The following is a 14,398-nucleotide window of genomic DNA, read 5'->3' as shown; positions in this document are numbered from 1 at the left end:
AATTTTCAATTGAAATTATATTTACAAATAGAAAATCTATACACCCCTATTAAAATGCAAAGTTTTTGAGATATAAAAATAACAGACCAATATAAATCACTTCCGATCCCCCCCCCCAACTTTAATATAACAAATAAACTGTCCAACTTAAATCGTTCAGAAGGGAAAACTAAAAATACTCCCAAAACATGATTGCATAGGTGTGCACACCTTTAAAGTATTACTTTGTTAAAGCACATTTTGATTTTATGACAGCATTCGGTCTTTTGAGTAGGAACCTATCAGCATGGCACACCTTGGGTAATGCATTTGTTGATGTATTTATTTATTTAAATTTATATGGCCGCTTACCTGCTCTCAGTGACTGTGAGCAGCTTGCAAAAATTTAAACCTAATATACAAAGGATAAAAATAATCATCCATTTTCCCACAACAATCAATCAGAACAGCCACTTGATAGGCTCCATCCCACTTTGGCAATACCTAGGAAATTTTTGTACCTTCTGTGAGTGATACCTTCCAACAATGAGATCCCCTTGGTGCTTGGTAAGCTCTTAGCAGACCATGGCGTTTGCTCTAAGAGGCAACCAAGTAAATGTCAGGACAATCCTATTAAAACAGCTGAATTTTATATGGGTTTGATCAGAGACACTAATTGATGGCAGGTGTGTACTGATTACCATTTAATATGAATTTGAATGTGATCAATTTTGAACACAGCTATATCCCTATTTATAAGAAGATGTGCACATTTATTGTAACCATGTTATTCTCCAATGCACTTGCAAGGAGAGTCCAACATGGGGTAATTCTACAGTCTGATTGGTAGGGACTGAGTTTAATTTAAATATTAGCCAGGCACCACCCCCTTAGCCCTCCAGTCTAAAAAACTCAGTCGCAGTAATGGGACTTAGAGTTTTTCTCTCGTGTTAAACCATGGTTTAATGTTATAATTTAGTAAATTTAGAAAGGTTTGAACTTTACCTTGTGTTAATTGTTTTTTTCTCCTTTTCTTTCCTTTGCAGGCACAACATGGGGCAGCTCCAATATGGGCAGCATAGGGATCCTACCCTCCGTGGGGCGAACCCTTTAAGCTGCGGCTCCTATTCTCTTTTACCCACTGTCAAAGCCTCCGTGTGGGTTGAGAAGGAGCCCCCGGGTTGCCTACCCCCGCGGTAGCACCTGGCGACCATTATATCGCAGCTGACGCTGTGGAGGGCCTGCCCCCTGTGGTGGACACGCTGGCATGGATTCCGGAGCTGGAAGCGCCCCCTCCGATTGTCCGCTGGCTGCTCGAGCGATTTAGAGGCTTCTCTGAGGATTACCTCAGCCTGGGGAGATCGTTGTTTGAGATGGCGGCCATTTTGGAAGTGAAATCAGGTGGGAAGGAGCTTCCCGCCCGTTCCCATGGCAACCTGGTGGCGGCCATTAATTGGTGTCGGGGGGCCGCCGGCACTCACTGTGTGCTTCGGCGGTTGCCAGGGCAACTGGGCTTCAGCCTATGGAGAGGCCTGGAACAGCGTGATGTCACGCTTGAAAGGCAAAAGTGTGTTGGACTCTGCCTGGTGACACGCAGCCGCAGCAGGAGCCAAGGGAAAAAAGCCGTTGGTCTTGGCTTTTCACTTCTGGCGTGCCTTGCTGAGCGGTCTGTTCACTGCTATCATCAATCATGAGTGTTAAAGATAGATTTCAGGATGGCAGAGACACCGGCCCATACAGGAGAGGAGGCTGTGGTCATAATAATAATAATAATAATAATAATAATAATAATAATAATAATAATAATAATAATAATAATAATAAGATTTGTATGCCGCCCCTCTCCGAAGACTCGGGGCGGCTCACAACAAGCGATAAAACAATATTGTACAGGCACAAATCTAATATTAAGAAAAAACTAAAAACCCTATCAATTTAAAAAACCAAACAGCACATACATACCAAACATAAATTATAATATGCCTGGTGGAAAGGTGTCTCAAATCCCCCATGCCTGGCGGTATAGATGGGTCTTAAGTAGTTTACGGAAGACAAGGAGGGTGGGAGCAGTTCTAATCTCCGGGGGGAGTTGATTCCAGAGGGCCGGGGCCGCCACAGAGAAGGCTCTTCCCCTGGGGCCCGCCAGACGACATTGTTTAGTCGACGGGACCCGGAGAAGGCCAACTCTGTGGGACCTTATCGGCCGCTGGGATTCGTGCGGTAGTAGGCGGTTCCGGAGGTATTCTGGTCCAATGTCATGTAGGGCTTTAAAGGTCATGACCAACACTTTGAATTGTGACCGGAAACTGATCGGCAGCCAATGCAGGCCACGGAGTGTTGTAGAAACGTGGGCGAATCTGGGAAGCCCCACAATGGCTCTCGGGGCTGCGTTCTGCACGATCTGAAGTTTCCGAACACTTTTCAGAGGTAGCCCCATGTAGAGAGCGTTGCAGTAATTGAACCTCGAGGTGATAAGGGCATGAGTGACTGTGAGCAATGACTCCCTGTCCAAATAGGGCCGCAACTGGTGCACCAGGCGAACCTGGGCAAACGCCCTCCTCGCCACAGCCGAAAGATGATGTTCCAATGTCAGCTGTGGGTAGAGGAGGACGCCCAAGTTGCACACCCTCTCTGAGGGGGTCAGTAGTTCCCCCCCCCCCAGGGTAATGGACGGACAGATGGAATTGTCCTTGGGAGGCAACACCCACAGCCACTCCGTCTTGTCTGGATTGAGTTTGAGTTTGTTGACACCCATCCAGTCCCCAACAGCCTCCAGGCACCGGCACATCACTTCCACTGCTTCGCTGACTGGACATGGGGTGGAGATGTACAACTGGGTATCATCCGCATATTGATGATACCTCACCCCATGCCCTTGGATGATCTCACCCAGCGGTTTCATGTAGATATTAAATAGCAGGGGGGAGAGGACCGACCCCTGAGGTACCCCACAAGGGAGAAACCTAGAGGTCGACCTCTGACCCCCCACTAACACCGACTGCGACCGACCGGAGAGGTAGGAGGAGAACCACTGGAGAACAGTGCCTCCCACTCCCAACCCCTCCAGTCGGCGCAGAAGGATACCATGGTCGATGGTATCGAAAGCTGCTGAGAGGTCAAGAAGCACCAGGACAGAGGACAAGCCCCTGTCCCGGGCCCGCCAGAGATCATCCATCAACGCGACCAAAGCAGTTTCCGTGCTGTAACCGGGCCTGAAACCCGACTGTTGGGGCCCTAGATAATCGGCTTCTTCCAAGGACCGCTGGAGTTGGAGCGCCACCACCTTCTCAACAACCTTCCCCATAAAGGGAAGGTTGGAGACTGGACGGTAGTTATTAAGCACGGCTGGGTCCAGGGAAGGCTTCTTGAGGAGGGGGCGCACAAGTGCCTCCTTATAAGGAGCTGGGAAGGACCCCCTCCCCAAGGAGGCGGTGACAATCTCCTGGACCCAGCTCCTTGTCACCTCTTGACTGGCTGAAACCAACCAAGAGGGACACGGATCCAGTAAGCAGGTGGCAGAACTCACAGCTCCAATGGCCTTGTCCACTTCATCAGGTGTCACCAAGTCAAACTCCTCCCAGACAGATGGACAAAGACGTTTAGCCCCAGATACCTCGACTGACTCATTGTCAGCCGATACTGCTATGCAATTGGAGTCGAGTTCCGCTCGGATCCGAGCGACTTTATCAGCGAAAAACGAGTTAAATTCCTCAGCACTGCCCTGCAAGGGTTCCCCAACTCCCCCCTGATTTAGAAGGGAGCGGGTCACCCTAAACAGGGCAGCCGGGCGGGATTCCGCTGATGCAATCAAGGCGGCATGGTACGTGCATCTTGCCGCCTTGAGCGCCACTTTGTAAGTCTTAATAAAAGCTCTTACAAGTGTTCGATCGGATTCGGACTTACTCTTCCTCCATCGCTTCTCTAGACGTCTCTTCTGGCGTTTCAACTCCCGGAGCTCCTCGTTGAACCATGGAGCTCTACGGGGTCTAGTGCCACAGAGAGGTCGCAGTGGCGCAATTCGGTCAAGAGCCTCCGCTGCAGCCTTGTTCCAGGCCTCAGCAAGAGACTCTGCCGAGCTGTGGACGAGCGAATCTGGTAGAACCCCAAGCGCCTTCTGAAAGCCCTCAGGGTCTATCAGGCATCTGGGGCGGAACCTCCTAATCGGTTCCGCCTCCCTGCGGGGGAGGATTGGAACCAGGAAGTTGAGCCGCAGTAGAAAATGGTCTGACCATGACAAAGGCAATGCTTCTAAGCCCCTTAGTCTCAGACCACTATTCAATTGCTCCGAGAGGAATACCATGTCGGGTGTGTGTCCACCCTCGTGAGTCGGACCCTGAACTACTTGAGTCAGGTCCATGGCTGTCATGGTGGCCATGAACTCCTGTGCTAATCCTGAGGAACCGCCGAGCGACGGCAGATTGAAGTCCCCCAGGACAATGAGTCCGGGGAACTCCACCGCCAGCCCGGCCACCTCTTCAAGCAGCACAGACAGGGCTGTTGACACGCAGCTGGGAGGCAGGTACGTGAGTAACAAGCGCACCTGAACCCCTAAGTCCAACTTCACAAGGAGTGACTCACAACCCGAGATCTCAGGAGCAACGAGTCTACGCAGGTGGAGGCTCTCCCTGGCTACAATAGCCACTCCTCCCCCCCTTCCCTGGGGTCGAGGCTGGTGCCATATCTGAAACCCAGCTGGACATATTTCCGAGAGAGGCACCCCTCCCTCTGGGCCCAGCCAGGTTTCAGTAACACATGCCAGATCGGCCTCCTCATCCAGGATCAGATCCCGGATGAGGAGAGCTTTATTCACGACCGATCTGGCATTGAGTAGCAGCAGCTTGAGCCCAGGGCCCGGATTACACTCGTCACCAGGGCTCCGGTTTGAGCTCACGGGACCGGAACAAGGGATCGCTATTAAGCAGCGATCTCTTTTTCCTCCAGAACGGCTAGCCCCGTGACTCCCGCCATATCTAACCAAGCCTAGTACTCCCAAAGAGAAGAGCCAGAGAGCTAAGGCTTCTCAGGGTGCCTCGCTGAGGGAGGCAGAAAGACGTATAAAAGCCCTGGAGAAGCAATTAGAGGCGACGTATAAAAGCCCTGGAGAAGCAATTAGAGGCGACTCAGAAACAGGCCTCCTTAGCCAGCTTGTTCTTTGGGCCCAATCCTATGCCAGCCTCCCCCGTGATTACACCAGGGGTAGCAGGCTCGGCCTCAGAGAGGGACTGGTCCCCAGAGCGCCCTTCTCAGACGGCTCCTGGCCCTGTTCTTGAGGCCTGCACCTTTACAAGACTGCCCTCCGTGTGGCCTGGCATCTATCCACCACCTCAGGCCTCGGCCCACTCAACCTATGGCCCAGCGCAGCCAGCCACCTTTACACCAACAGCGGCAGGTCTGCGCAGCTCTCAAGATACCAGGCAGAGCATGCCTCAGGCCCTTCAGGATTTGATTGCCAGTGCGTACTCCCAGGGCATTGCAACTGGGGCGCACCAACAGCAGCAGCCAGTGGGGCCACCACCGTTGAGGCTCAGGGATCCGTGGATAGCCCCAGCCACGCATTCATTGGCTGATTCTATGGAGGAGGAAGGATCCCCCAGGGACAATTTCAGTGACCAGGATGATGACCTGTCTGGCGACGAACAACCGCCGGAGCAGCCTTCTTTCACTGGCTTGTTCAAGTCTTCCCTTTACAAGGTTTTGCTCAATAAAGCAAAATTGACTATTGATCAAGCGGGTGAAGGGAGACAAGCGGAGGCCACAGCTGCAGCTCCTACCATGGGAGGCCTCTTTGTTTTGCCAAAGCAAGAAACTGTGAGCATACCGTCTTCGCAGATGTTCCTCGAGACTATCCAACGTCCTTGGGAGAACCTGGCAGCAGCTCAGGGTCCATCTGTCCTGGACCGTAAATTTTATTCCTTCGATCAGGCAATGGAGGACCTGTTGGTCTTTCCAACTGTGGACAAGCCCATCACAAGCCTTGTTTCTAATGCCCTGGTACCTTCTGAATCCCAGGAGGGTCTGAAGGCCGAAGATAAAAGGGCGGAGAACATTGTCCGAAAGACTCACCAGATGGCGGCTTGGGCCATTCGGGCCGCCTCTGCAGCCTCGTTTTTTAACAGGGCCAACCTCCTCTGGATTAGGGAGATTCAGTCGAGGGTACATCTGGAGGATGGGCGCCTCAGGCAAGATCTCAACAAACTTCTGGCGGCCACTGAGTTCTCGGCCGACGCCACAGCAAACGCTGCCAAGTTCGCGTCCAGGGCCATGGCCTCGTCGTTGGCCTCTCGCCGTCTCATGGCTCCGCCACTGGCAGGCGGACGTAAAATCGAAGTGGTCCCTGGCCTCTTCCCCCTTTACGGGTAAGAAGCTTTTTGGTGAAGTCCTTGATGATGTGTTAATAGAGGACAAGGATAAAAAGAAGGTGATGTCCAAGTCGAATAGGAGGCAAGATAGGCGCTTCACACCTTATCAAAGGCGCCAGCCCTTTCGGGCAGAGCCCGCCTCAACCTCTACCCAGGCGTCGAGGCCTTATTTCCAGGGCTCCTCCAACCAAGGGTTTTTCAGATCCGACAGGACCTACATGCAGGACCGCAACAGATCCTCACAGGGCCGCCGCCCATTCAGGGGAGCCAGTCGTGGCTTCAGAAAAAATAAGTGACTCTCGCGATTCTCTTCCGTTGGGTGGCAGGTTGGCGCATTTCTTAAGCCGTTGGGAGTCCACGTCAACGGACGCGTGGGCAACATCAACAGTGGCTCAAGGACTGCAGCTCGAGTTCTTTCGCCCCCCACCTCAGCAATTTCTTCCATGCCCTGTTCCTTCGGAGCCTCAGAAAAGATCCCTCTTGCACCAAGAGGTCTCGCATCTTTTGGAAATAGGGGCCATAGAAGAGGTTCCCCCAGAGCAACGGGGCAAGGGGTTCTACTCTGTGGTGTTCCTTGTCCCAAAGTCATCTGGAGGAGTCAGACTGATCTTGAACCTTCGGCAACTGAACCTCTACATCAAATACCGAAGGTTCAAGATGCATTCCCTCAGATCTATCCTCGCTTCTGTTCGGCACAGAGATGTAATGACTTCAATCGACCTCAAGGAGGCTTACCTCCATGTCCCTATTTGTCCTTCGCACAGACAGTTTCTACGATTCAGTCTGGGGGACAATCATTTCCAATACCGGGCTATGCCCTTCGGGCTTTCTTCGGCACCCAGAACATTCACGAAGTTGCTGGACGTCCTCACGGCCTGGCTGAGACAACGATCGGTACGCCTGATGGCGTACCTCAACGACATCGTCATTCTGGCAAGGACAACGGAGCAAGCGTACAGACATCTCCGCCTGACCATCCGGACGCTCCAGGCTCACGGATTCACAGTGAATTGGGAAAAGAGCCATCTAACAGCTACGACGCGTCTGGCCCATCTTGGGACGACTATAGACTCAACCCTGGGGATGGTTTTTCTGTCCCAGGAGAGACAATCTTCCATCCGGCAGCTGCTGCGGACCTGGGCAAACAACGATGTCCTCGCCTTTCCTTCTTGTCAAAAGTCTTAGGAACTCTGGTGTCATGCATAGACATCTTACCATGGGCACGACATCACTTACGCCCGCTTCAGTGGTTCCTGCTCCCTTTTCAGAGGGAGAAGTGCAGTCATCTTCACAGGAAGGTGCTCCTCAACACCAGAGTGCGCAGGTCCCTGCAATGGTGGGTTTCCCCAGCGTTAGGGAGAGGATCCTCATTCCTACAGAAGGATCATCTCACGGTAACAACGGACGCCAGCCTAACAGGGCGGGAGGCTCACACTTCCTCTCAGATGGCCCAGGGCCTCTGGGAGTCAGAGGACTTACGGGATTGCAACATCAATCTTTTGGAGCTGCGGGCGGTCTCGCTAGCCCTCCGGAGCTTCTCCCACTTGGTAAGAGGTCACCACGTTTTGATCATGACGGACAATGTCTCCACATGGTCACATATAAACAGGCAGGGGGGAACACGGTCGCGACGATTAATGAGGGAGTCCGAGTCCCTGCTAACGTGGGCGGAGGCCAATTTAGCCTCTCTGTCTGCAGAGCACATTTCAGGGGTGGAAAATGGGTGTGCGGACTGGTTAAGTCGGGAGACTCTGGACCCAGGGGAGTGGCATCTGGACCCCACACTGTTCCAGGAGATTGTTGGGAGGTTTGGGAGTCCAGTTATGGATCTTTTCGCCACCTGCTCCAATACTCAGCTTCCCCGCTTCCTCTCACGCTTCCCCTCCCCGGGAGCGGAGGGAGTGAATGCGTTACGCCAGAGGTGGCCACCCGGTCTGCTCTACGCTTTTCCGCCTGTCACCATAATACCAAAGGTGATCCGGAAGATACTAGTGGAAAGGGCGGAAGTGCTGCTGGTGGCTCCCTTTTGGCCTCGACGCAGTTGGTTTGCCGATCTCGCAGAGCTCTCGATGTCGCCCCACTGGAGGATTCCCGACCATCGGATATCACTCCACCAAGGGACAATGGTCCATCCAGAGCCCCAGTGGTGGCAACTGACCGTATGGCACTTGAGCGGTTCCATCTAAAAAATCAGCTCGTGCCTGACGAGGTCATAGACACCATGCTAGCTGCCCGTAGGCCTTCTACTAGGAGGATCTATCAAGCCACCTGGGGGGCCTTCTGTACCTTTTGCGAGCACCGGCAGTTAGAACCACAAGGGGCGTCGGTTCTAGTGGTCTTGTCCTTCTTACAGTCAGGTCTGGAGAAGGGCCTTGCACCCAATACACTTAGGCGCCATGTGGCTGCGTTATCGACAATTCTAGGTAAAGATCATTACCGACCCCTTGCGAGACATCCTTGGGTCAGGGATTTCCTGAGGGGGGCAGCCAACATTAAGCCTCCCTCTGTTCATCGGTTTCCAACGTGGGATCTGCCTCTGGTTCTTGACGCTCTCACAGGCCCTCCCTTTGAACCTATTCGCCAGATTTCCTTAAGGTTCCTGACCATCAAGACTGCCTTCTTGGTGGCCATTACGTCTGCCAGGAGGGTGTCTGAGATTTCAGCGTTGTCAACCAGACAGGATCTTTGTCAATTTTATCCTAATAGAGTTGTGCTGAGATTGGACCCAACCTTCATGCCTAAGGTTAACTCCACCTTTCATAGGTCTCAGGACATTGTAGTCCCTGACTTCTGCGCTCGTGGAACTCACCCTTCGGAACTGAGGTGGCACAAGCTGGACGTAAGACGCGCTTTAAAGATCTATGTGCACAGAACTCAGACGTTCAGAGTTTTGGAAGCCCTGTTTGTGTCTTTTTCGGCCAGTGCCATGGGACGTAAGGTATCGTCTCAGACAATCAGTCGGTGGCTGAGAGTCTGCATATCGGAGGCATACATGGCCAAGAACACACCTATCCCACAGGGGATAACAGCGCATTCTACGCGTAGTGCTGCCACGTCATCGGTCTGGAGGACTCAGGCTGCATTAGAAGACATCTGCAGGGCGGCAACGTGGGCAACCCCGTCCACGTTCATTAAGCACTACAGAATTGATTCCTTTGCTTCTTCGGAAGCTGCGTTTGGGAGGAGGGTTTTACAAGGGGTTTGTTCCTTCTCAATGCCCCTGGTCCAGCCTTCTCCCTCCCTTTAATGGTAACTTGGGTATATCCCATGTTGGACTCTCCTTGCAAGTGCATTGGAGAAGGACCGTTGAACTTACCTGAACAGTCTTCTCGATGCACTGCAAGGAAAGTCCAAACCCACCCGACTTCGGGACCAGGGTCTCTGTTGGTTGAAGTTCTTGTTGTGAGTTGTTTAAAGCTACTGTTCAATAAATTGTTGGTTTTAAATTACTGCTCCTTCGTTCATATTAGACTGGAGGGCTAAGGGGGCGGTGCCTGGCTAATATTTAAATTAAACTCAGTCCCTACCAATCAGACTGTAGAATTACCCCATGTTGGACTCTCCTTGCAGTGCATCGAGAAGACCGTTCAGGTAAGTTCAATGGTCCCTTTAAGTTTTTTTTTCTGCCCTGAAAGATTTATTTATTTTTCCATTGAATTGTGCAACATATATGTTGTATTAAAGGTGGAAAAATTCTGAAGTGATTTGTCTCGGTCTGATTTATTTTTATATCTCAAAAACCTGATATTTTAACAGGAGTGTGCAGACCTTTCATATCTTCTGTATGCTGCTAAACGTACTACAGTGGTCCCCCGATTATCGCGAGGGTTCCGTTCCAGGACCCCTCGCGACAATCGATTCTTCGCGAAGTAGCGGTGCGGAAGTAAAAACACCATCTGCGCATGCGCAGATGGTGTTTTTACTTCCGCCGCAGCAGCGAGGAGCCCAAGATTGGGGTTTCCCCGCCGCCCACGCAGATCTTCGGCTCCTCGCTGCTGCCGCGCCCGCCGCTTGTCCGCCCGCCGCTTGTCCGCCGCCTACCTGCCCGCGCGCGCGCCGCTCGCCAGCCCTTCGCCCGCCCACGCCGTTCGCTTGCGCCGCTTCCCAGCTGAGTCCTGAAGCCAAACGGCAAAGGCGAACTTCCGCGTTTGGCTTCAGGACTCAGCTGGGAAGCGGCGCTGGGGTCTTACCGGCCGCCCACGCAAAGGGGAAACCCCGGCTCCTCGCTGATGCCCGCCGCTCGCCCTCCCGCCAGCAAGAGGGGGAAGACCCAGGGAAGCCGCCCAGCAGCTGATCTGCCCGGCGGGGAACGCAAACTCCACCATCTACGCATGCGTGGCCATAGAAAAAAAGGGCGCGCATGCGCAGATGGTGTTTTTACTTCCGGGTGGAAAAATTGCGACATAGCGTTTAGCGAAGATCGGGATCGCAAAACTCGAGGGATCACTGTATTATCAATGCTACTTGCTTAATTCTCATTGAAATTCAAAATTAGCACATTAGTTTGCACTTGGATCCGAAAAAGGAAAAGTACTTTCTGTCATGAGCATACCGTAGTTGTTATATCTGATAGCAGTACAGTGGTCCCTTGATTTTCGCGGGTCCAACTTTTCGCAAAAAGTCTATAGCACGGGTTTTCACTGAATAAATAAATAAAATAAAATAAAAATTTTGAAATAAATTTTTAAAATTTATTTAAAGAAGCCGTCCTGCTTCATTAAATAAAAGTTCCGCTTCTGCCCCAGCCTCCCGATCCCTCCCCTTTAATTCTTGGAGCATTGGTACGCTCCACTTGAAGCTGGGGCAACGGGGTGGCAAGCTGGGGACTTTGCTGCGCTCGCTGCTCAGGAATTCTGCAGCTGACAGCCCTCTGCTTGGAGCGCCTTCACCGACCGCTGCACCCTCCCAAAGGCGCCCCCGAACGCAGCAAATTAGGGTGGGGGCTGATGGAGCCGAGCCCCGTCCCACCGGATGATCGAAGCTGTCCTGCAGGCTCCTCCGCCGGCTGGATGTCATGCGCCCCACTCATCCCCGGGGCCAAGCCACTGGCCTACAGCCACCAACTGACGGGCGGCCTCGGGGACAGGTGTTGCCGCTGCTGAGGCAATGCCAGCAGGGACCCCAGGAGGAACGCCTGGAATGCCAACCGCTGGGCAGTTGAGGCAGGGTGCTCGGCAGCAGCTTCCGAGAAGTTGGTGTTTGTCCCCTCAATGCATGCAGCTGGCGGAGGAGCCCGTGGGCAGCTTCAATTATACAACGGGATGGGGCTCGGCTCCATCAGCCCCCATCCTATTTTCCCGCCTTCGGGGGCACCTTTGGGAGAGTGCAGCAGTCGGTGAAGGCGCTCCGAGCAGAAGGCCGGCAGCTGCAGAATTCCCAAGCTGAGACTGCGCTATGGGAGGCACCAGCAGCGAGTGCAGCAAAGCCCCCAGCTTGCCACCCCATTGCCCCTGCGGGTTCTGGTGTGTGTGTGTGTGAGTAAAACCAGGAATGGAAATTTGACTTTCGTGGGTGGTCTTGGAACATATCCCTCGCAAAAGTCAAGGGAACACTGTACCTTTAAAAACTGGTTTTCTTGGGCCAGCACTGTAGTCACGTAGTCTTGAAAATTTTGTGTTATAAAGTCAAAACATGTCTTAGAAATGTTCTTGATGTTTGATTTCTGAGGTAACTTCAGTCTATTTCAGTTTTAAAGAGGTTTTGAGAAATCAATATGTTTTTCTTAATATTTGAGGGGAAGAAACATTTTTAACTTTTGTTTTATGTATTTCAGATAATACTACTATAGAGAAATTAAGAGCTATCTGTTTAGACCATGCAAAACTTGGTGACAGCAGCCTTAGTCCATCCCTTGATTCTCTGTTCTTTGGACCTTCTGCTTCACAAGTGCTATATCTTACAGAGGTTTGTATACAGTTAATATTTTGGCTAAGTGTAGAACCAATTTGGTTTAGTGGTTAAAGCACCCAGATAGAAATCAGAAGGCAATTTCTAGGAATTTGAATGAAAGAAAACATTTTAAGAATGATATTTAAAAATCGTTTCTGGTGTTCAGATGTTGTTTTAATAACTGATATAAAGAAGCATGTAATTATTTTGAGATACATTTTCCAGAAGTATATTATTTTTAAACTACATTTTTCCAAAGGTTTTTCTTCTTATGCTTTATAATGTCACTGGGTTTCAGTTTGTGAAATTGTAGATATTTGAAAGAGGAGCTTATGTATTCCCTATATTATTAATTTTGAGATTTTTAGACAAGGAACATATGAAAAACCTTCTGGGTCTCTGGAAGTTGGGTGGCCTTAAACATATAATAATTATTACTATGTATAAAAATGTGAAATCACAGCTGTCAATTCTTGAGCCAATGTTGATCTTCATATGCAGTTACCATATTTTTTGGAGTATAAGATGCTAGTTTTTGGGGAGGAAAATAGGGAAAAGAATCTGCTTACAAGGTATTCATCTGGGTAGCGTCCTTAGTCTGGTCAGCTTCAGCACATCATTATATCCCCTGGTTAGTATATGTGCAGATCAAGCAGAATTTGCCTTTTGCAGTTGACAGATGGAAATTTTGTCAGTCATATATTTACTAAGTGCTATCCAATATTTTTTTGGTATGGGATCCAGTGTGTCAATAATCACTGGGACCATTACAGGCAGTTTATGTCACAATCTTTCAAATTCAATTTTGGGATCTTGATATTATCATGTTAATTAATTATCAGATTATATATTCATATAAATATGAAAGTTATATAGCATACCATCCTGCTGTCTTAATGACTGAGTTTTTATTAAAATGACATTTTTTGTATTTTTATATTTTCTATATTTCTATATTTTCCAGGTAGTTTATGCCTTGTTAATGCCTGCCAATTTGCCTCTGGGAGAAGATGCTACTGACTTTCAGTTCAATTTCTTAAAAAGTGGTGGCTTACCTCTGGTGTTGAGCATGCTGACTAGAAATAATTTCTTACCAAATGCAGATATGGAAACAAGAAGGGGGGCCTACCTAAATGCTTTAAAAATAGCAAAGCTATTGCTGACTGCAATTGGTTATGGCCACGTGAGAGCTGTGGCAGAAGCTTGCCAACCAGTTGTAGATGGTACAAATCCAATGTCACCGGTAATGTCACCATAATTATTTTTGTATTATTTTTATTTTTGTATAACTAAACAACAAAAAAGGTATATTAAAAAATATAAAAGTAAAATGCTATAAACAATATAAAGAAAAAAGTTAAAGACATAGCTTCCAATCCTTTTAAAAAAAAAAAATCTATGCAAATCTTGTTCTCATTTACTTTTCCTATTGACATTTGAACCAAATAAACTTATCTAAGAGTTCTGGCTTCATTTCCTCTCCTTTATCATTTTATTAGCATTCATTATTTTCTGAATGAATGCTTCCAGCTATTATCTTAAATTTTAAACAATTGTTTGGACCCTTTGATCACATAAAGTCAATTTCCCCATCAGGAGCTATTTAATGATCACAATTGTTAATGTGCCCGTGGAAGGATAGTAAATAAGTAAACAGAGAATAGCATAAGTGAGAAGTGAACATTTATAAAACTTAATCTGACCTGCATTCAAATCATCTATAACTAGGCTGGCATTTAGGATTTTTTAAAAAAATGTTTTTAAAATTTATTAGATTTGTTGTGAATTGTTCTCTTGTATGTTGTGAGCCGCCCCGAGTAATAAATAAACAAACAAACTATTAAGATCTGGTTATTTGAAAGCCGTTAGGGACTAATAAAATGATAGGTTTCAGTGATTGGCCGCTTACTGATGGTGAGATTTCTTGGAGTGAATTATGAATATGAAAGGTTTTCTTTATATCATTGTTCGATTTAGGCTACCAATTTTACATTTGTTTTATTCCAAAGTTTGCACTATTTTGAAAGTTGCTTAATGTCTTGTTTGCATTGAGCATCATAGACGTGTAAATAGACAAAAGGACCGACAGACACATAACTCAGGGTTTATGGAGGAAAATAAAGTAGAGGAAGTTCTCAACTTAGCAGTTCATTTAGTGACTGTTCAAGTTA

The 14,398-nt window shown here is 49.2% G+C and overlaps 1 protein-coding gene across 1 annotated transcript in view; it reads left to right on the top strand.

The window, feature by feature from the left end:
* USP9X (ubiquitin specific peptidase 9 X-linked) overlaps positions 1-14,398 on the top strand; it is a 270,458-nt gene that overhangs the window by 147,152 nt on the left and 108,908 nt on the right. The window contains exons 23-24 of the mRNA XM_070750538.1: positions 12,112-12,242; positions 13,192-13,470. Of these exons, the coding sequence (XP_070606639.1) occupies positions 12,112-12,242; positions 13,192-13,470 (410 nt within the window). The remainder of the gene's footprint in view (positions 1-12,111; positions 12,243-13,191; positions 13,471-14,398) is intronic.

This window comes from Erythrolamprus reginae, chromosome 4 (genome assembly GCF_031021105.1).
Source record: "Erythrolamprus reginae isolate rEryReg1 chromosome 4, rEryReg1.hap1, whole genome shotgun sequence".
Lineage (NCBI taxonomy): Eukaryota > Metazoa > Chordata > Lepidosauria > Squamata > Dipsadidae > Erythrolamprus > Erythrolamprus reginae.
The sequence above is the reverse complement of the archived record's forward strand: the minus strand, read 5'-3'. Positions and strand labels throughout refer to the sequence as shown.